The 20,767-nt window shown below is 52.1% G+C and overlaps 2 protein-coding genes across 3 annotated transcripts in view; one reads left to right on the top strand and one right to left on the bottom strand.

Moving 5' to 3' along the window:
• The first annotated feature begins 246 nt into the window (after positions 1 to 246).
• On the top strand, positions 247 to 6,318 carry FAM131B (family with sequence similarity 131, member B). Of its 2 annotated transcripts, none has more exons than XM_012650592.1 (7): positions 247 to 274; positions 2,641 to 2,750; positions 3,090 to 3,125; positions 3,436 to 3,529; positions 3,819 to 4,016; positions 5,471 to 5,614; positions 5,841 to 6,313. In XM_012650592.1, exons 1-7 carry the CDS (start codon positions 247 to 249, stop codon positions 6,311 to 6,313), a joined length of 1,083 nt encoding a protein of 360 aa, XP_012506046.1. The 2 variants fall into 2 exon arrangements, with proteins under 2 accessions (XP_012506046.1, XP_012506047.1); XM_012650593.1 differs by lacking the exon at positions 247 to 274 and adding an exon at positions 801 to 830 and having other exon boundaries at positions 5,841 to 6,318.
• Positions 6,319 to 10,569: 4,251 nt separating this feature from the next.
• The window catches only part of CLCN1 (chloride channel, voltage-sensitive 1), a 28,581-nt gene continuing 18,383 nt past the window's right edge, over positions 10,570 to 20,767 (bottom strand). The window contains exons 14-23 of the mRNA XM_012650572.1: positions 20,545 to 20,655; positions 18,733 to 18,946; positions 18,365 to 18,498; positions 16,155 to 16,378; positions 15,651 to 15,765; positions 15,236 to 15,315; positions 14,948 to 14,986; positions 11,718 to 11,822; positions 11,543 to 11,629; positions 10,570 to 10,969 (exon numbers count right to left, since the gene is read on the bottom strand). Coding sequence (XP_012506026.1) covers positions 10,598 to 10,969; positions 11,543 to 11,629; positions 11,718 to 11,822; positions 14,948 to 14,986; positions 15,236 to 15,315; positions 15,651 to 15,765; positions 16,155 to 16,378; positions 18,365 to 18,498; positions 18,733 to 18,946; positions 20,545 to 20,655 — 1,481 coding nt within the window. The 3' untranslated portion in view covers positions 10,570 to 10,597. The remainder of the gene's footprint in view (positions 10,970 to 11,542; positions 11,630 to 11,717; positions 11,823 to 14,947; positions 14,987 to 15,235; positions 15,316 to 15,650; positions 15,766 to 16,154; positions 16,379 to 18,364; positions 18,499 to 18,732; positions 18,947 to 20,544; positions 20,656 to 20,767) is intronic.

Below are 20,767 nucleotides of genomic sequence, written 5' to 3' on the forward strand. Positions count from 1 at the left end.
GGCGCAGCCAATCCCGGGGCCGCCCCCTCCCCGGCCGCGGCGAGCCTAGCCGGGGCGGGGGAGCCAGGCGGCGGCGGCGGCGGCGACGGAGGCTGCCGTGGGGAGGGATGGAGAGGGGCGGGGGGAGCGGAGCCGAGCGGAGACAGCCGCGGCGCTGCAGAGCGGCTGGGGCGGCGGCGCGGCTGCCGGTGCTCCCCCCGGTGCGCGCCCCGAGTCGGTGAGGGCCCGGCCCGGAGGCCCGGAGCCATGGGCTGCATCGGCTCCCGGACTGTGGGTGGGTACCGCGGCCCGGCGGCGTCCGGGCAGGGCGCGCCCCCTCCCCCACCCCTCGCGCGCCCTCCGGACCCCTCTCCGCACCCGCCTCACCCGGCCTCGCTCCCGCACTTCCCCCCACCCGCTCGCGCTGCCTCCAGTCCTCCTTCCGCCCCGCTCTCCTCGCGCCTCCAGGGCTGCGGTCCCTCCGGGCTCTTTTCCTTCTCTCGGTCGCCCTCCCCCGGGCGCGGTCCCTTGCTCCATCATCTCTCCATCAGCCTCCTTTCCGCTCCTCCGTCGCTCGGCCCTACTCTTGGTCCCCTCATCCCTGCACCTCCAGGCCATCCGCCTCGACTCCGGTCCCCTGCGCCTGCTCGCCCCCTCTGTCCTGGAGCAGCCCCTCTGCTGAGGACCCCCTGCTGAGGGCCCTCGGCCTCCGTCTCTGCCCCAGAGTCTTTCGCACGCCCCCACCCCGCCACCGCCACCGCCTCCATCTGGCTCGGCTGTTTTGCCCCGTCCCTTTCCCTCTCCGTTGCCTTTTTCTGTCGTTCCTGCCTCCTCCGATTTGCTTTGTTCACGTGCATTTTCCCTCTGGGGCGGGGGCGGGATGCGCCGTGCCTCGGGGAGGGACTGGGTTCGGCGCCCGGAGGGAATGGGGCAGGGCTGGGGCGGGAAGAGGAGCGGGGTTGGGGGTGCTGGGGGAGGCCTGGGTGAGGGACCCGAGGGGTCGGTCGCCCGCCTCCCGGGAGGGTGGGGCTGCACCTGCCGACAGGGGCCGGCGGGGCGGGGCCGGCTCTTTATTTACCTTCGGCGCGGGGAGGGAAGAGAGGCGCCTCCTAACCCGTGTTCCCCTGAAGCCTCTGCCGTGCTACCGCCGAGCCCCCAGCCCGGCACCCGCTCCACTCCCAACTCAACAAATGGATCCAGCCCTCTCCCAAACCCTCCGATTTTTCCCATTTCAACTCCCAATTTCTCCCGCCTACACCTCCCAGTGACCTCAGGCTGAGAGAATAATTCGTATTATTATTACAAACAAACTCACTCTCCAAGCCGGATTTCTGAGACCCGATTTATTTGCATGGATACCCCCTCCTCTGCTGTCACCTCTCGCGTTCTCTTCCCTCCCCCTCCCTGCCCCCCGCGGCTCTGACTCAGCTCTCCCTCTTCCACAAAGGCCACCTCCCCTCCCTCCGGCTCTGCCCTCCCCCGGGGCTCTTCTCCTCACATTGTGCTCTGCCGCCCGGTCGCGGCCGTCCGTGTCCAGATGCCCACCTTCCTCTTCTCCCCCAGCCACAGCTTCTGGCCTGGCCCATCTCGCCATTCCGCTGGAGCCCCAAGTGACAGCAGGCCAACTCTGGAGGGGTTCCATCTCCCTCAGCCCCTTCCTCTGCGCCAGCTGTGCTGTTGGGTGCTGAGTGCCTTCTGCCCAAGCTGCCCTTCGGTGCACCTCTTCCCAAGAATGGGCCCCTAACGTCACCCTAAACTCCGAGTCATAAAGGCACACGTGTATACAGGACCTGTAAGGGCAGATGGTTCAGGCAGCCATCGGCTGCTTGACCCTTTACAACCACTGGCCCCAAGTGCTGCTTCTCCGAGGAGTCTCCTTTCCTGGGGAGCTGGAGCCTGACCTTAGCAATGCCCATCCATCCTCCAGTTTCCCAGCCAGCTCTCAGACCCTGTGCACCCCCTCCCACTGTCTTGTCTTCTCTCTGACTTGAATTCCTATGCTTTTAACTCCTGTTTTAAAAAGTTCTGTCCTCTCCTTCCTCTCCCTCCCTTCCCTCCACTTCAATCCATCACTTGTCTCCCCACAGTGGGGTGAAATGTCTCCTCTCACCCTTCACTTCTCTGCTATCACTGCTTCTGGGAGAACATACCCAACTCCCTGCTGTCCCCTCCAAGTGTTCTTCCTGAAGGACTCACTGACTCCTGTGGAGAACCGTGAGGGAAGATACAGTCCACCCACCCCACACGGAGAGGAGTTTCCCCCTGGAGAAGCTCTGCCCTTATTTGTAGAATGGCAGCAGGGGAAAGGCCCAGCTCCCATATAGAAACCCTCAAAGATTCCTCGGGACAGAGTAAGAATTGTTTTCCTGCTTGCTAAAACCCAGCCTCTGACCCCTCCGTGTAAACAACAACAGATAAGACCTTAGAAAGAACACTTAGTTTCTGAGTGTGCTATTCTTGGTTGAGCTAAAACTGAATATTTTGGCTCAGCATTATTATTTCTCTCACCAAAAATGTGGGGACAGTGTGGCTGTGAGAGGAAAGGGGCCATCAGCTGGAGGGAAGGGAGGGCTGTGAGGGGCTGGCCCTAGTGTGTGGCCTCGGCATTCTGTGGGGGCCCTGGGAGGTGAGGGCAGAGCAAATAACCTCTGGCCCCTCCAGGGAACGAGGTGATAGCAGTGGACTGGAAGGGCCTGAAGGATGTCGATCAAATCAACATGGACAGCACCAGCTCGCTGCACGGGAGCAGCCTCCACCGGCCGTCCACCGAGGTGAGGCCCTCTGTGCTCAGCTGCCCCCTGGCCAAGGACCTCTGAGAGACCCAAGAACCACCATGAATAAGGCCCCCCAGCCTCTAGCTGCCTGATCCTTGAATTCTCTTTCTTAACTCCAAGGCAACATCCCAAACACTCGTCCTAACTGACACTTTTACAGAACATTTCTCCTGACTTTCCTCAAAACACACGCCAAACATTCCACACGGACATCCTAATTCCTATGTTAACCTCGGGAAAGCCTTCCCCACTCCACACAGCCCTGGAAGTCCCTCTGAGGAAGGTGGGGTTACTTGCATTCCTGGGATGCCCATGGCCTTTCCTCTCTCCTCACAGCAAACTCGAACCGATTTCTCCTGGGACGGCATCAATGTGAGTGCAGCTGCCCCCAGACCTCCCCAGTCCTCCCTACTCCTCTTCCTCATACTCTCCCGTAGACCTTACACAGAATATTGTGCTCCCTGCCTCCAACAAGCTCTGTGAGCCCTCACATTCTCCACCTGTCCCCAGTTCCCAGGCGGTTGGGGCTTACAGCTCCTTGGGACTCTCGGGTATAGCAGTTTTCCTTACCACCTGCCCTAGCTCCGGTCCTTCTTCCTGAAATCATGAACTCTCCTCCATATATAAAGCACGTCCATAACTTTTTATTCCTCTGCGCTTCCTGCCGTGTTCCCTATCCTAGCTCTCCATGGAGGACACCACTTCCATTCTTCCGAAGCTTAAGCGAAACTCCAATGCCTATGGCATTGGGGCCCTGGCCAAGTCATCATTCTCAGGTGAGACTCCCAACCTAGGGATGCATCCCGGCGGGAGAATACCTTCAGGCTCCTGGTCTCAGTCTCCCTGCTCCTTCAGACCCGATGAAGACCTTTATCCCCATACCCCTGACCTATCTGCCCTTTCTGTCAAGCCTCTCCCAAACTGCAGGCTACCCCATCTGTGGAGTCCTAGGGGCTACCTGACCCAATGGATAGAGTCCATGGGCCTAGGGTGGGGTAGTGGGGAGGATCTGGTATGGCTATTGTGTGATATTCTGGAGGGTGTGGGAAATGTCTGGCCCTTTAGGGATCTCTCGAAGCATGAAGGACCATGTGACAAAGCCCACAGCCATGGGGCAAGGCCGGGTGGCCCACATGATTGAGTGGCAGGGCTGGGGGAAGACGCCGGCCATTCAGCCACAACACAGCCACGAGGCCGTGCGCAGGGATACAGACGCCTACTCCGACCTCAGCGATGGCGAGAAGGAAGCACGTTTCTTAGCAGGTACTTGCACCTCAGATCCTCAAGAGACATATTTTCAGGTTGGCCAGGGACTGACATTCCAACCTGGTTCCCTGTGGCAAGATTGTCTCTAGCCATATGTTGACCAGAGGCTTACATTTCCCAAACAGCTTGAATTTCAAGAATTTTGACCTGTTCATTCTGCTAAGTGCCCTCATCATGTTTTTATAATCATTAAATAAAATGAGGGGAATTAGATGGAATTTGTGGTCCACCTGTCCCAAATGCCTTCTCTTTTCATTGTTGGGACTGTCCAACCCCTGGACTCCCTTAATATAGGAGAAAAATGCAGGGGCCTTGGTCTTGACAGGCTCTGCTTCTACGCACATTTCTGGAAGTAAAAGAAAGAAAGGCCTTGGGGATCTCTTCTAGCCTTTGCCCATCAGCTTTTGGTGTCGTGAATTCACTTGCTGGACTCATTACGGTGACAACAACTAGACGATCAAGAGAATTGGATGAGAGAACAGGTGTCTGCAGAGAAGGTTTAGTTCCAGGAAAGCAATGTACGTCTGATGATAGGTACATAGTGTGCCTGCAAGGGTGGCCGAGCCCTAGTGTCAGGTCCCAATAAGAAGCCTAGGAAGAGTGGCAGGTCTGGAAGAGAAGGGAAGTTCTTTGTGTTAGTGACATGGGTGGGAGAAGTATGGGTGAGGAGAGTGACACACTTACAGGGCAGGGCAGTGACAGTGTTAAGCTTCAACTCACTCATGGCTTTGACCAAATTGGGACCCCCAAGTTTACCCATCCCCACCATCTGCCCTCCCTTCTTCCAATCCCTTGAACTTTCAACTTTATGTCATGGTGGACCCACAATCCCACGATGCTCCCTTGGGAGTTCTCTGTTCATGTTGAAACCTACCCTCTACGTTATAATTCCTAAAAACCTCCAAAAATAAATTTCTGGAAATCCCTAATGTTAGTCCCTGAGGATATCTCACCAGAAGACCCCCAAACTCTTTTCCCTCAGGAATGCTAAATCTGACCTTTTAGGAAGTCCCCTACGATCTTGCCTTGTTGCGGGGCACATACAAAGGCTGTGCTGTCCAATACAGCAGCCACTGGCCACACGTAGCTGTTGAGAACTTGCAGCGTAGCTCGTCTGAATGAGACATGCTGTAAGTGTAAAATGCCGACGAGAGTTCCAAGACTTCGCACAAATAAAAGAATGTAAAATATCTCATTAGTAATTTTTATATTGTTTATATGTTGAGGTGATAATCTTTTTATATATTGGATTAAATAAGATATATTATTCAAATTAATTTTACCTGTTTCTTTTTGATTTTCTTAAATGTGGCTACTGGAAAATTTTAAATTATATCAGTGGCTTGCATTACATTTCTACTGAACAGCATTGCACTAAGCTGTCTCCCCGCCCCATGCATGTGTCTGTGGGTTCCCTGAGGCATTTTGTGGTCACTGCATTTCTCTCACAGGTGTCATGGAGCAGTTTGCTATCTCTGAGGCCACACTCATGGCCTGGTCTTCCATGGATGGTGAGGACATGAGTGTCAACTCCACCCAGGAGCCATTAGGCTGCAACTACAGTGACAACTACCAGGAGCTGATGGAGAGTCAGGGTGAGAGATGGCTGCAGAATCCAGCCCCTGGGGCCCACGAGGCCTCCCCAGCTATCTAGGCTTCCTCTACTCATCTCTGTTCTTTTGAGACTTCCCTGTCCATCCCTCAGTTTTCCTTCTGTCCCCTCTACTCTGTGTCCTCTCTGTCTGGCCCTCAATTCTCTGTGCTATCATTACTGCCTTTGGTATTCTGTGGCCCCACCGACCTCTGTGATTCTCTTTACAGATGCCCTGGCACAAGCCCCGATGGATGGATGGCCTCACTCCTATGTGTCCCAGGGCATGTACTGTCTGGGCTCATCGGATGCCTGGGAAGCAAGCGACCAGTCCCTCATTGCCTCCCCGGCCACAGGATCCTATCTTGGCCCCGCATTTGATGACTCACAGCCCAGCTTGCATGAAATGGGGCCTTCTCAACCTGCTTCCGGATACTCTGCTCAGGAACCTCCGCCTTTGCTAGGGGGAGACACTGACTGGGCTCCCGGGGTGGGCGGGGTGGACCTGGCACGGGGCCCTGCTGAGGAGGAGAAGAGGCCGTTGGCCCCTGAGGAGGAAGAGGATGCGGGATGCCGGGACCTGGAGTCGCTTTCCCCACGAGAAGACCCTGAGATGTCCACTGCTCTCAGCCGGAAGGTGTCTGACGTCACATCTTCAGGCGTGCAGTCCTTTGACGAGGAGGAGGGTGAGGCCAACAACTAGTTTCCCTTCCACCCCCACCTGAGGGCCGTGCACCCTCCCTTCCCCCAGCGGTACAGCTGAATCTCGGGCGAGGACGGCGGGGAAGTGGAGGAGCAGGATGGGGTTTTGTCCAGGCTTACACTCTAGAAACCACAGGTCCAGGAACTGAGACCCAGGCAACTAGATGGCTGTGAACTTGGCGTGGCTGTGGGAGAAGGGCCCGGGCGGTGGGCTTCGGCGTCTGTGCCCGTGAAGCCACCAGTGCGTGCAGCCCGAGGACAGGAGTGCTGCGGCCGAGCCGAGACTGGACCTCAGTTCTTCACTCCCTGATTCCGTCTTCCAGGAGTCTTGACTGTGCTGTCCGAATACCTCCTTTCTCCATTTCACTCTTGCTTTTCCCGACTGTTTTCTCTGGCTGTGGCCCCAGCTCATCCCTACTGTGAGGAACAGACCTCAGGGGCCATTGGATGCAGCTGGACGGGCACAGGGGCGGCAGCGTCTGCGTGGAGGCCCAGTCTGCCCTCGGTGGGTCCTTTGGCTTCTGGGATCGGCAGTCCAGGAGGAGGTGGACATGGCAGCTGGATTTACAGGGCGCACAGATGTGGTCCTTTATGTCAAGGCCTGCCCAGAGACGAGTCACCGATGAGACCAAGAACCAACACGACCACTTGTGCTGGGATCTTGAATATCCCCTGGCTGAAAGGAGGATCCTAAAGGATCTGGGAAAAGACCCTGCGGGGGGCTGGCCGCTCCAGCTCTTGCTTCCCTTCCTGCCTTCTTCCGTCCCTGCTCCGGGAGCCCGTGAGGGCTGTGTCTGCCCCTACCCGCCCCTAATTCTCTGGAGCTGTTTACACTTTTCTCTTTGCCTTTTCTACATTTTTATAACTTCTTGGGGACTCAGGGTTGAGTGGGGTGGAGGGAGGAGTCGGTGCTGTCGCTCTCCAGGCCGGGTGGGGCTGCTGGCTGAGGGCCAGGGTGGGCACTCGGCTCCTACCCCTTGGTCAGCTCCTCACGGCCGCTGTCCTCGCCCCCTGCCCAGGCCTCCTGCCCAGGAAGAGAGACACAGCAGCGGATTCTTCCTTCCAGGACAGTTTACTGTGAGGCACAGCTTGCCCTCCCACGCCCACTTGCACCCGGGTGGAGGCTCTGAGCAGCATGTGAGCCCCAGCACTACCATAAGAGCGCATGCAGGCAGGGGCAGGCAGAGGACACAGCAGTGTGGTAGGTGGAGCGCCCTGGCCTTTGGTGTAGGCAGAGTTTGGGGAGGAGAGAGAGGCCTAAGAGGTTCATTGCCCTAGTTCCCTCTTTCCCCGTCGCAGGCTCCAACTCCCAGCCCTGGTGGCCTACCCCGCTCTCAGCCAGGGGTCCTATTACTTGCATCCTCTGCAGGGAAGGGAGCACTGACATCTTCTCCCAGACCCTGGCCACAAACTTCCCCCGAACCCTGGAACCCAGACTTCTATTGCTTCGGAATGAGGGACGTTGAGAGTTGGAGGTGTTTCTGTCCATCTATGACCCCACCCTGCCATCAAGTTCATACTCATGAAGTTCACACACATGCTCCTGAAATGCAGCCAGGGCAGGGAGTCCTGTGTGTTCCAATGGAGGGGAGAATGGTTATCCTGACGTTGGTTCTTGGAGAAAACATGGGAGTAGGTGTGAGCCAAGGTAGGGGCCATCACCCAATCTCATGCAGCTTGCACAGAGGAGGCCTCTTGTGCTTGATAACACGTCCTGACTTGACATCCCAGGATGGCATTGCTAGGAGCTCTAGGAAGTGGTCTGGCATGCTCACCCTGGCAGCTGTTCCCTGTCCATCTGCTGCAGGCTCTGGGGTTTTGCATGGTCACGTGACCTTCCTCTCACGGGGTCCTTGGTTCCTCACCTTTTCCAACCTGCTCTATCACCGCGTCATCTCCTCTCATCTCATCCCCTCCATGCCCATATTCTCTCGTGTCATCTCCTCCTCTCATCTCATCCCCTCCATGCCCATATTCTCCCCCAGACCATGGTGGATGTCTGATCCAGTGAGCGGGTTCATTCGTTATGGGTCCTTTTTGCCCAGGGCCCTGAGAGTAGGAAGGGTAGACTACAGCAGCTTTCTTCCCTCCTTCCCTTTCCCAAGGAAAAATGGTCCCTGACAAACGAAGACTAAAGGTTGATGAAGGAATCTGGCAGGGATGATAAATAAGCAGAGGCTTGGAGTCCCCAGGGAGCTGGCAGTCACTGCAGACCAGAGGTCAGGTGGGGGCCTGCCTTTTTGCAAGGAGCTCCCACTCCACTCTGAAGAGGGAGGAGACCCAAGGAGCTGGCCTGGGACCATCTTGGGACTCTTCTGAAGGGAGGGATCACCTCTCTGGTGCTGGGTGCAGGGTGCATGGGGGTTTGCTTCTAGCCTATTTGGGGGAGGGGGGGCATGTGCAGGAAGGGGCTATGGGGGGGTGGGAAAGGGTCGCTTTTCCTTTGGGGTTAAAGGCTGTGCAGCACGTTTTACAGCAGTCCTGGAACAGGGCTGTTTTTATATTCTTGTGAATGAAACTGCTCTTGCTAAATGATTTTCTTTTTGGGGGGAGGGGTGCACTTTCATTTTTAATTGACTTTATTAAATGAAAATCCAAATCTTCCATTCCTGCCCTTCCAAAGCCCCCTCCCCCCCACACCTTCCTTCTTGTCCTTGTGTTGAGGAGGGGATCTGGGGGATGAGTTTATTGTCTTCCTCCTGTCCCCATCTGTATTCCCCACACTTTGTCTTCCAGGTCTGGGAAATATCCATTTTTATGGCCAGTCTTAGCATGTTTTCTTAATGTGACATTCCCACCCCAGGCCCAAGAGAGATTCTAAGACATATATTACAGAGAGAATTCTATATCAATATATATAAATATTATAGATTATGTACACACGGGCACGGGCTCGAATGCCCACTGCCAGCCCCTGCCCAGGCTTCAGCGTCTCTCTTGGCCTGGGGCAGGGGAGGGATGTGATGCGGAGAGGGCTGTAGGCTGTGTTCAATGACACTAAACAGAATGTGGTGGCATCCTTCGACTATGCGTGTCTTATTTGGGGGATGGAGGAGGCGGGGCACAGGGGAGGAGAAGGAGGGGAATGTCAGAGAGGGGTCTGGGGGTCAGGAGAGGAAAGCCTTAGGTATGGAGCAAGGGTTTCTGGGTGCTCACAGCACAACCACCAGCCCCTGCTGCTGATCTGGGGAGTGTGAGGATGTGATTGTCCCGTGTGTGGGCAGCACCAAAGAGGCTTGCCATCTTGACGCGGCACTCCCAACTTTCCACTCCTGGGACAGGCACCTGAGGAGCTAGTCTGTGAGGAGGCTGGTGTCTGAGTGACCCAGTGACCTAGCTGCTCTGAGCCTCAGTTCTTGGCAAGAGAGGCGTCAGCCACAGCAGCCCTGGGGCAGAGCTGACCCTTGGCAGGACAAGCCAGTGACTACAACAGGGAGAGGAAGGATGCATTTCCTAGGGAGTGACCTGGGCACAGGTGGCTGTGCTGTGAGGTAGGAGGACTTTCTGCCCAAGAGAGCCACGTGACACCATGGGGACTGGTTGTTAGGGAACAGGGCAGCTGTCCCTTCCCCACCGAGCCTTTGGCAACCTTTCCTGACAGGCTGCTGCCCTCTCTAGTCCTAGTCGCATTTCACTGCTTGGAGCGGAGGAGGGGGATGTGGTTGGTGGCTCGCTGCCCTGGTAATGCCCAGCTGGGCCTGAAGACAGGTGGCAGGGGCCAGGGAGGGGCGGAGGCAGAGTGCTGTGTGCATGTGCCTCGGAGAGAAGCAGCTGTGGCCTGTTCAGAGGCACATTCTGAGGTGGTCAGTCCCTGAGGCCATGAGCTGGTCCCATCTCCTCCTCCAATGTGGCGCTTACAGGGCCACAGTCATTGTGGGCCTTCGTTCAGCCACCACCTGCAGACACGGGAAGGCCAACCAGGCAAGGCCAGCCAGGCGCTGGGACAAGAGCCCTGGGGAGTTGTGGGGGGACGAGGTGAGGCAGAGAGGCAGGGCATTCCCTACCCACACACCAGGAAAACTCAGGAAGCCCCATGGAATAACAGGGGCCTGCCACCAGGGTTAGAACCACCTGCCTGTCTGGGAATGGGGGAAGCAGTCGAATTGACCATGGCTCCTCCCTGCTCAAGTTCTGACTCCTCCTTTAAGACTGTCACTATCACATTTAAAAATCCCTGGGAGGGGCCAAGACTTTGGGTGAGCTCCCCAACTTGAGGACACACCCTGTCCCACACAAGTTCACCCTCAGTCACGGACAGTCTTTATGAAGAGGTCCCGGGAGGTGGTCAAAGGATCAGCTCATCCTCATCCTCCTCATCCGTGGACCGCAGGCTGGGGCCATGCAAGATGTCAGCTAGCTCCTCTTCTGGCCCTGGACCTTCCACCAGCTCCAGCTCCTCCAGCTCACTGTCCACTTTGGCTGGGGCCCGGGAGAGAGCAGGCTCTGGGGAAGGGGAAGGCACGGGGCTCTCTGGGGAGGCAGGGGCCACATCCCCTGCTCTGGTGGCCCCAGGTCCGTCCTCAGGCAGGCTCCAGCCCTCTGCAGGAGGGGGTGGTCCCCCAGGACTCTTTCGAGTTGAAGTCGTGTTCCGAAAGCTGGCAAGGGGAGGACGGAGCTGCACCCCAGACTTGGTGTGCCCCTCGATGGCCTTCTGTAGCTGGAGAGCAGCAGGAAAAAGGGGTACAAAATTGGAAAGAGGAAGAAGATAGGGGCAGTGGGAGAGAAGCGGACAGGAAGGAACAGATCCTGCAAAAGCACAAAGGGATGAGGAAGCTACAGAAGGGCAGGACAGAGGTGACACAGAACAATCAAAGGAAGAAGATGGAAGGACAGGGGAAGGGGCAAGACAAAGAGACCTTCCTGCACAGCTGTGAATCCCAAGCCCCGGCTTCAGACCTGGGGCGACCCCTTCTTGCCTTCCCCATAGCTCACCACTAGGAACTGTGACTCGTGGCCTGAACCCCTATCCAAACCCACACCACCCATGAAGGGCACATGGGTCCCATCTGGGGTGAAGAACTCTGTCTCCTTCAGGACTGTGGCTGCAACAGGCTTGGTAGCCCCTCTACTCACACTAGCTTCTCACCCCAGCCCCCCATCTCTGCATGAGAAATGGAGAGGGAAATCTGGAGGGGCTTCAAAGATGCTAACAGCACCCCTTCCCCACCCGCACCCCCCAATCCTGTGCCCACCCTCCCTCCTGTTGCTCCAATGGGACACGTCCGATTACCTCCTCCAGGGCCAGGACGCCCCTGAGCTTCCCCATGCTGGTCACATAAGCAAGGTGAAGGCCGAGGAGGGAGAACAGCGTGTGAGTCTGGAGGGAGAGCACAGGTCAGCACACGTTCCTTGCCCCCCACTTCCCCTGCCCTCCCTGCAGCCCTGAGCTGTCAGCAAGGACTTGCCTTGTGCAGGGTCGTCTGCTCCACCAGCTGGAAGGGAGACTGGTCGATACAGCAGCAATCAAAGCAAACAGGCTGACTCAGCTGCTCCTGCTCCCAGGCCTCAATCTGCCAGGCAGAAGAGGAAAGTCACCCAGATCACAGAGCTTCCATCAACCCCAGATTCCTGAGTGTCACCCCCAACAGCCCTCCTGGACCTGCCCAGAATCCTGAAACATGCAATGACCCATCCTAGACCCTCCAGGTCAGTGACTCTTCCCTTCTTCCCGGTGACAGTGCCCGCCCTGTCCTCTCTCATTAGGCCCCCACCCCAGCCTGCACCCGCCCAGGCACCCAGAATAAGGATCCCTCACCTAGTCCCCCATCCCTCCCACGCCCTGCTGCCCCAAACGTTTGTAATTTCCAGCCTATCTCTCCCGGTTTATTTTCTACTACTTCTAAAAGATCCGGGCTTCCAGGCAAACCAGACCGCTTTCTGCTCTTCAAACATGCCTTCCCCTTTGTCTGGCTGTTCTTGCCACCTGGGGTTCCTGTAGCAGCCCCACCTGCCCAGCCTGTGTGTATTCCGGGCTCTCCTGATCACACGTGCTTCTCCTCTTTTTTGATTCTGTAGTACTTTGCCGGTCTCTTCTTTTCAGAAATGGCATTGGTCATGCTCAATCTTGTGTGAGCATCTGTCTTATCTCTGCCTGCTACATGTGAACTCCTCGAGAGTGTTACGTGGTATCGATTGGTGTATATTGTGAAGAAACCAGCACATTCACCGCTCCCGCAGGAGATCACAGCAAGTATTTGTTAAATTTGAAGAGCTGCCCTGGACCCCATGGCACTTAGTTGACTCAAGCAAAGCCAGTTTTTGTTTGTTTGTGGTTTTTTCTATGACAGAAGCATTAAGACACAAAGGCCAACTATCCTCATGACTTTAGATATGCACAACAAAATCCCCAAGATTTCAAATAATCCATTATATCTCTGGCTTTCATAAATTTATCTAAAATTTTCTAAAATCGCCTTTCAGCCAGTACCCTCTAATGATCTAGTACTGTTTTCCTATTTGTCCAAATCTACATCTTGCAAGCTTCAGAGCATATCACCAAAAGCCATTACCTAGTTCTAGGGTCTAGTGTACAGTCCACAGTGACACTCACTCCACCAGTCCTGTCCTGATATTTCTGGACTACAGTCACACCTCTTCTGCACTCTCGTCTTCCTAAGAGATCATGCAGGGTTTAACCAGCTCTCTTAGCACAGCACGGACAACCACTCAGAAGGTATGTTGTAGAGAAGCTTTATATATGGGATGGGGGCTAGACCTTGCCAATCCTAGTGTGGTAGATCCTGTCCTCTCAGTCCCTTCTGTGATCATTTGTGGACTTCTCAGGTTCCATTTTTACCTTTCCATAACAACACCAGCAGCAACATTTTCAGGGAACATTTATCAAGGACTTCCTCTTTGCCAAGCAGTATTGTAATTGCTTTACATGTCTTAGCTCATTTAATCCTCTCCAACAATCCTATCATCTTCATTGCACAGATGAGGAAACAGAGGCATAGATTGAATAGTTTTCCCAAGATTACACAGTAATTGGTGGAGCTGGGCTTGTAACCTTGACTGCCGATTGTGTTCCAGGTACACCCCTGGCTTTTGTCCAAGGGCAGGAGGATGTTGCTGTGGAGTCTGGTGTGTTCCCCTACTTAGAAAGCTCAGCACAAGTTAGAAACCAGAGCTCTGTGCATACCCCAAACAGAGCGTGCAGAATTAAACAAATCAAAGCAGGGACTTCTGACGACATATAATTGAATTCTTTCAACATTACCATACTGCCCCCATACTGTTTTTTGTCAATATCAACATCTTGATATTGTTAAGGGGGTCATTTTATCTGGTCTGAAAACCGTGTTCAAAATATCTTGAATTTTGACTTCTATGGCATCTTATCCCTCCAAAGTGTCTCCAAGAATTGCATGAGAGTTGGTAGCTTCTTAAAGTCTTTCTTGGAAAAGATGTAAGCTAGAAACGTGTCATCTATCTTCTTCTTAACCATGGCTGCATTTTATTTTCAGTGGTCATTAAATAGCCACCCTGATCAAATAGCTGGTTTTCCCTCCTTAATGCATTACAAAACCCTCATCATTATTGTTTTTAGCAATCTAACAAAGTACTCCTTAATTGCAATTATGACCCTTCTGATTCCTGCTTGTGGGCAGAGGAATGGTTTTTCTTTTTCCTCTGCGATCATCTATTTGACTTTGTCATAAGTCATTTATCAGTAGTATGTGTGATCTGAGGAGTGGCAAGGGGAGAAAAGAAGGTTTCCTTTCTCTCTTGTCACTCACAACCCCCTCGTCCAACCGCGCAGTGCTTTTAATCTTCAACGCATATTTATTCTGGATGTCGCATAAGATGTTTATTTTAATATAATATCCACCGTGGTTTTTTGGTCAGCTTCATACTTTAAAAGCTCTACCTTTCCGCCTCTGCAGTGAGACTCATTCTCTTTTACCACATGGAATACTTGCTAATTGATTTTCTGTTGTTGTTGTTCCTCTGCACCCCAAGGGTGTTTTCTGATCAGGACTGGTCAGCTGCCTGTTCCCAGTGGCTGCTCCACATTCTACTCCCTCCTCACAACCAAGCGCAGTCCCTATGCTTGCTTTCTCTCTCTCCTAGATTTGATAACTACCTCTTTCAGGAAATAGGCATTTGTCCCGACAAGGCTCCGTGGTCATTATTTGCCTTGTGTTTGTAGTTCCTCCGAGTCTCGCAGCCTGACATTTTCAGTTGTCCTTGGTCTCAGAGTCCTGATCAATGCAGCACTGTAAGCCCCGCCAGGCCCGTTTCCCCACTTCCCTGCGATGCTATTCTTCCACACTGCTATGTTTTAGTGCTGGCCCCCTGGTGCCATCTTACTTCAGTAGAGCCCTGCCTGGTCCAGGATGTCCCTGTTCTCTAAAAGATCCAAGCTCATATTAGCACCACGGTCCCACTTACACATGGAGGCTCAAAACTTCCTCTTCTGCAACAACTGTGTCCCTCTGAGAACACTGCCAAGTCCTGCCACATGCTCATTACTCTCTCCTTCACTGACCTTATTTCCAATCTCTCAAAATACTTTCCAATCTAGACTCACATTTTATTCTTACGACAACACACTATAGAAGGTAGAAAAACAATAGCAAATATCATCATTTGCCAGAACAATCCCCCCCGGGTTGCTGTTTCCCTTACTTACTTCTTCAGGTGACATGGTATCCACTAAATCCACGGAATCCTGGAGAAGAAAGATATAGATGCTAGTTCTTTTTCGTTTCTTCCCTGGAAGCTGTGGTTCCCACTGAAACAACAGCCCTCTGCCCCTGGCCAGAGCCACAGATGTCTCCTTGCCAAGTCGTCATCCTTGCACCTGATCAAACGGCTCCTCTGTGGTGGGTCCCCTGCCCCTCTGATTTAAGAACCGTGAGTTTCTCCCTCCTCCAAGACTCCCTTTCCCCTGGACCTCCTGCACCACGTCGCCTCTCACCTCGACTGTTTTCTTCTTTGTGGGGCGAGCTCTGCCCAGCACGCAGCGCAGCAGGGACTGGAAGATGGACAGTCTTTGACCTGAGAGGAGTGGCCGAGCAGATGCAAATGGAAACCAAGCAATGTCCACCCCGGAGGAAATGGCCAGGGGCTCCAGAGTGGTCCCTGACACTTTGCCTCCGAAGAACTGCCCTTCCCAGGGGCCTCCACAGGCACCCTCTCTTCTACCCTTCTAAATCACCCTCTGCCCCCACTCCATGGGAGAGTAGCATGGAGAATCGGTGGATGAATAAGGACCTCTCCCGCTGCCCCACCATCCCCTAGCCTCACACCTCTCACTGGAGTAGCCCTTAGTTGGAGGTGGGCCAGACATAACTCGGGGGCATGAGTTGGGGTGCAAGCCAGGGGAGCGTCACCTGCAGGCTCTGGTGCCTCTGGCGGCTGTTTGTGGTCGGGCAGGGGCCCGTTGGGCTCTTCTGGGGACAGGAGAGCAGTAGTAGGAAAGGGGTGAGGAGGAGGAGAAGGAGGCAGCTGTAAGAAAGAGCAAGAATTTTGAGTCTCGGAGGCTTCCCTGACCTCGCTGGTGGGTAGGTGTCCAGGGGAATCGCCCTACCTCTATTCTTTCCCCGTCCCCCGTTCAGAAATCCTGTATCTCTTTGAGTCCTCATCCATGCCATCATCCACAACCTATCTCCTTCAGTCCAGGGACCCAGGGGCTCTGGTCTTTTAGGCACTGGTCCAGAATTTCTGGCTTTCTCAAGGATCAGCATCTCCCTCCTCTTCTTACTTTCCCTGCACTGTCCTGGCCCAGCCCAGCCCAGAACCACCGGACGGTGGGACGCGGCGGGCTGGCGACCCCTGCTGACGCTTTTCCCTTAGCCTCCATCCATCTCGCTCCTGGCCCTTCCCAGCGCGGTCACCTCGGTCCTCCCGGAGAAGTCCTCGTCGTCATCCTCATCCACGAAGGCGAAGGACTCGGGCCGGCCGCGAGGCGCGCCGGGGAGCGCCCTCCCGTCGTACGGCAGCTCCGACAGCTTCCGCGCCATGTCCTGCGCCGCCCGCAGCCTCCGCTCGGGACACAGGTGGCGCTGCAGGAGCGACTGCAGCTCCGACCGCTCCACGGAGCCCAGCAGGATCATGGAATCTGCGGGGAACCGCACCCAGCCTGAGGCCCCGCGTACCTGCAGCCCAGCCCCGCGTGGCTTTCCCCGCCTTCTCCCTCTCTTCCTAAAAACCCATTTCAAAGAGCCGCCAAGATCAACCTCACTCAGTCCCTTTTATTTCACCCATTTAGCAGGTACAGACCCGTTTGATAGAACACTAATTGGTGCTAATTTGTACTTATTTTGATGCAGCGCATATATAGACTGCTAGCAGATAGGTGAGTGGGTATTAAAATAGGCTAATCAACGCCGTCCAAATGAAAAGAAACACGAAAAGCCATTCAGACAGGCTGAGATGTGAACACACTTTAAAGGAAATCTCCAAGCGATACAAACATATCACTATCCTGGGTGAAGGGGAAACAAGGGACCTCTTCCTTTCTTTTGTACCTGACGTTTAATCATTAAAGAACCCGGGTTTTTCTAGAATATAAACAAAACGCCTACTTTTCCTGAGAAGGTCTTTCATATGTTTATAAAAATTTTGCTACTATAATTAACATTTTCATTAAATTTTAAGGCCATGCAATTGTGGCAATGTTACTGAGATCAGTTTTACTGTTAGGGCTCAGTCATTACTGTGAAAACCTGGCACCGCGTTGGCTGTGCCCCAGCTCCAATAAACAGCCACTCCTGTAGAAGGTACTTAGATGGTATCTGAGATTTGGGGAAACATTTGAACTCATTCAGTTTGAGGAATTTGGATATTCTGATAATCTAAAATCAGAATTATGATCTTAATAGCTCCAAATGGCCCTACGTTATGTACACTAATTCAAATACCATGTAAGTATTTATTTAATATGTAGTAAATACCTATAAGAAGGTACACTGGGGATATGCATAGTCTCTACCCCGGGGGAACACTCAATCTAGTGAGGAAGACAAGACATAGATATGCAAACCACAATAAGAAATAATACGAAGCAGGAAGTGCCAAAGGTGGGCAGAAAGGATGGTGAAGGCAGAGAAATGTGAAATCACCGTTTACTAAAACGATTCACTCCTCCATCTGAAACGGTTTCATCTCTTCCTTAAGTCGGGCATTAAAGAACAGGTATGACTTAGTTAAGTAGCAAGGGGACCATATAAGGAGCTGTGAGATTCACAGTTGATCCTCATTATTCGTGGAGTCCCTGTTTGTGAATTCACTGAAATACACTTGTAACCCAAAATCAATAGAAGAGTGCTTTCACTATAATTCACAGACACGCACAAATAGACAAAAAACGTGAGTTGCTCGATGGCCATATTCCTAGCTGAGACTGAAGAAAGCAGTGCTCTGCCCTCTAGTTTCAGCTTTCACATTGTAAACAAGTGTTCTTTTTGCAGTCTAATGCCACCTTTTTTTTTTTTTGCATTTTTATGCTTTGCGTTGGTGATTTTGCTGTTGAAAATGGCTCCCAAGCTTAATGCTTAAATACTGTCTAGTGTTCCTAAGTGTGAGAAGGCTCATCTGACAAAATATGTATGTTAGGTAAGCTTAATTCAGGAATGAATTATAGTGCTGCTGGCAGTGAGTACAATGTTAATGAATCAACAAAATTGATTAAATAAGGTGTCTTTCAAAGAAACATATATAAAACAAGATTATGTATTGATTGGATGAAAATGATGTGACCAGAGGCATGCAGGAACCTAGCCCTGTATTTCCTCTAGGAGCAAATTGTTCAGTATGGTACTCACTAATTCAGTGTTCATGGTGACTTTATATTAATAGAACATAACTACTATGAATAATGAGAATCGACAGTATTTTTAACTGGATTTTTAACTTTTTGTGTATGTTATAGCTTTATTTTTCCTTCCTCAAAGATGATCATGTTCCCTAAGGAGCATAGGCTGGGACTTGCATAGCAGAGTGGATGGCCCTAAAGACAAGCCCATAGCACAGTGCCTCCTCTACCTCTCTGTGACCTTTGTTCAGGTCACCAGCTCAGGAGTCTGCTTCCTTCCTTCCCACTGACCTTTTGAGTCAACCAGTGGTAAAGTCTTGACTGTGGTGGTCTGGAGCAGAGTTCGCAACTCCCCATATGTGCAAGAAGCTGAAACAAACTTCACATCACGTACCATGATGTCCTCAACAAAGATTGTATATTTGCTATGGAGGGAGAAAGCACGGCGGGTCAGCCCCACCATATGCCTTTGCTTTGCCATCCCTTCCGTTCCTCCCATGAGATATATCACGCATTCACTCACAGTATTTATTAAGTGCATGGGAACATAAAAATAATGAAAAACAGTGCTTCCAAACATTGACCCTAAGCTCAGTCTCAACCTTAGAACCTCCCACCCCACCATCAAATTTGAACTAATTCCAGCTAGTGCCCCTGACCTGATCTGGTTCCAACCAAGGTCAGGCAAGTAGGGTAGCTTCTTGACCTGGATGATGCTGTCATAGAGGGAAGGCTGCAGGCTCTGAGCCACCATGTTGGCCAAGATAACAGCCACCATCATGGGTAGGATGTGAGCAATCTGACCCGTTAATTCGAAGCAAATCACAGCTGTGGAGACTGTGTGAGACACAGCACCAGTCAGTGCTGCTGCTCCTAGAAGGACACAGAAATATACCTGGGGGTTAGAGCTTCCATTCCTGGCATGGAAAGCACAAGGGGATGGGACGGGAATGACACAGAATGAGAGACATGACCCAACATTCAATGCCAACATTCCTGAGATAACGACTTGTCAAGAGGAAGAGTTAGAATGCTGAACTCTTAGAAAATCACCATTTTGATCTTATTCCATGACCTTCAGCAAATCACAAAATCTTTAGGTGTGCCCAAATTTTCATTTATAACATGATGACAGTGATGTCCTATCCGTTCCTTGCTATAAAAAGTTTGGATTGTTCTTAACTGAGCATTTTAAAACTCAGTTATGACAGTTTGCCTTGGGCTTCGGGTGCTGCTGCCAATAATTAATGAACAAATCAAGTGAAAATCCAAGAATTGTGTGTAGACTTGGAGCAATAAGACTTGTGTCAGACCCTGATCCCACCATTTCTCAAATGTATGAGTAGAGCTTAATTCCTCCGGAATCCCATGTTCCCATCTGTACAATGAAAGGGGTCGCCAAATGATTTCTAAGGCCCTTGCAGATCTAAAACTTCATGATTTTATAAGCTCTCTGAAGATAGAATCTGTCTTGCTTATTTTTGGTTGTTTTCCCATCTGCCAAAATAGTCCCTTGTGCATTAACTATATTTCTTATTTAAATATGGGGGAGATATACTATGGGAAAAATGTTGGGGAAGGCATACACAAAAATGTAACAAGAAAAAGTCACGAAAGGGAAATACGGGGAGGAAAGACACTACTGGATGTTGCACATAATATACTTCAGAACGTAAGCTATCGAGGACTTGAATACTAGGAAACTATACCAGACAGGATGGGGAGGGACACCTGGTGGGCATGAAGATGGGGAATATGAGCAGGTGACTCTTACTGATGGAATAGACTTCTGTAGAGGGACTATGACTGGGGAGTAGGGTGCCACAGGCCCTAAGCTGGTCAGAGCTTCTCCATTTAAGGGAAGCATGGCCTTAGATGTTATGAGATTTTGGTGAAGAAGGGGGGCAGGGAGGAAGCATATTAATCCCAGAGATTACACTGGTGTTAGGCATGGCTCCATCTCAGAGGTAATTTTAGAATAAAGAAATGAAGGCTCAGCAAGGCAGCTAACTTGCTCTGTGGTCATCTAGGTCACAAGTGGCAGGGGTAAGTCTAGAGCCATGTTTCTTAGCCCTTAGTCCTGTGTTCTTAGTCCCCATTAATGTTAGCACATCTCAGATTGAGTATCTGAGCAAATCATCTGTATTGTTAGTTGCATGATTCTTAGGAAGGAAAGAAAATACCCTTACCTAACAAGCAGATACAATTCTAGGTGTTTTCGTCTTTGTGATAGATCCCCTTTAATCCCCATAATCCCTTTTCCTTATGAGGAAACTAAGGCTCACAGAAGTTCAATAAGAGCTAATGAGAGTTAGTGCCATGGATTGATTATCTGAATAAAAGTTCAATTAAATAGCATTAAATTAAAACCATATTGTGTAGCTTGGAATGAAGATGTAATAAGAGTGTTGGAGTATGGGGATTTGGGGTACTCAATGTTTGGTTACAGAGGGGGTGGGAATGTGTCTCACCAATTACTGCATAGCCCCCAGGTAGGATCTTGTAGATGATACCATCAAATAAGATTCCATCAGGGAATAGCATGGCCATGATCTCTCCTACCAGCCTTCCAAATGCAGCTCCTAGAGGGAAGATAAACAATGGGAAAGTGTTATGAGATGCAAGTTTCTTATCCTCTATGTTTTCAGAGTCAATCTGTCTTTGGGTGCTAAGACCAAATACAGACCCTCCCCG

Source organism: Propithecus coquereli, unplaced genomic scaffold, assembly GCF_000956105.1.
Source record: "Propithecus coquereli isolate 6110/MARCELLA unplaced genomic scaffold, Pcoq_1.0 Scaffold334, whole genome shotgun sequence".
Taxonomy (NCBI): domain Eukaryota; kingdom Metazoa; phylum Chordata; class Mammalia; order Primates; family Indriidae; genus Propithecus; species Propithecus coquereli.

Excerpts from the sequence above, each read along its gene's own strand:
- FAM131B (XM_012650592.1), top strand. The coding sequence starts at position 247 with ATGGGCTGCATCGGCTCCCGGACTGTGG. Across the intron at positions 275-2,640 it reads CATCGGCTCCCGGACTGTGG|GGAACGAGGTGATAGCAGTG; the intron begins GTGGGTACCGCG and ends TGGCCCCTCCAG. Across the intron at positions 5,615-5,840 it reads GGAGCTGATGGAGAGTCAGG|ATGCCCTGGCACAAGCCCCG; the intron begins GTGAGAGATGGC and ends TTCTCTTTACAG.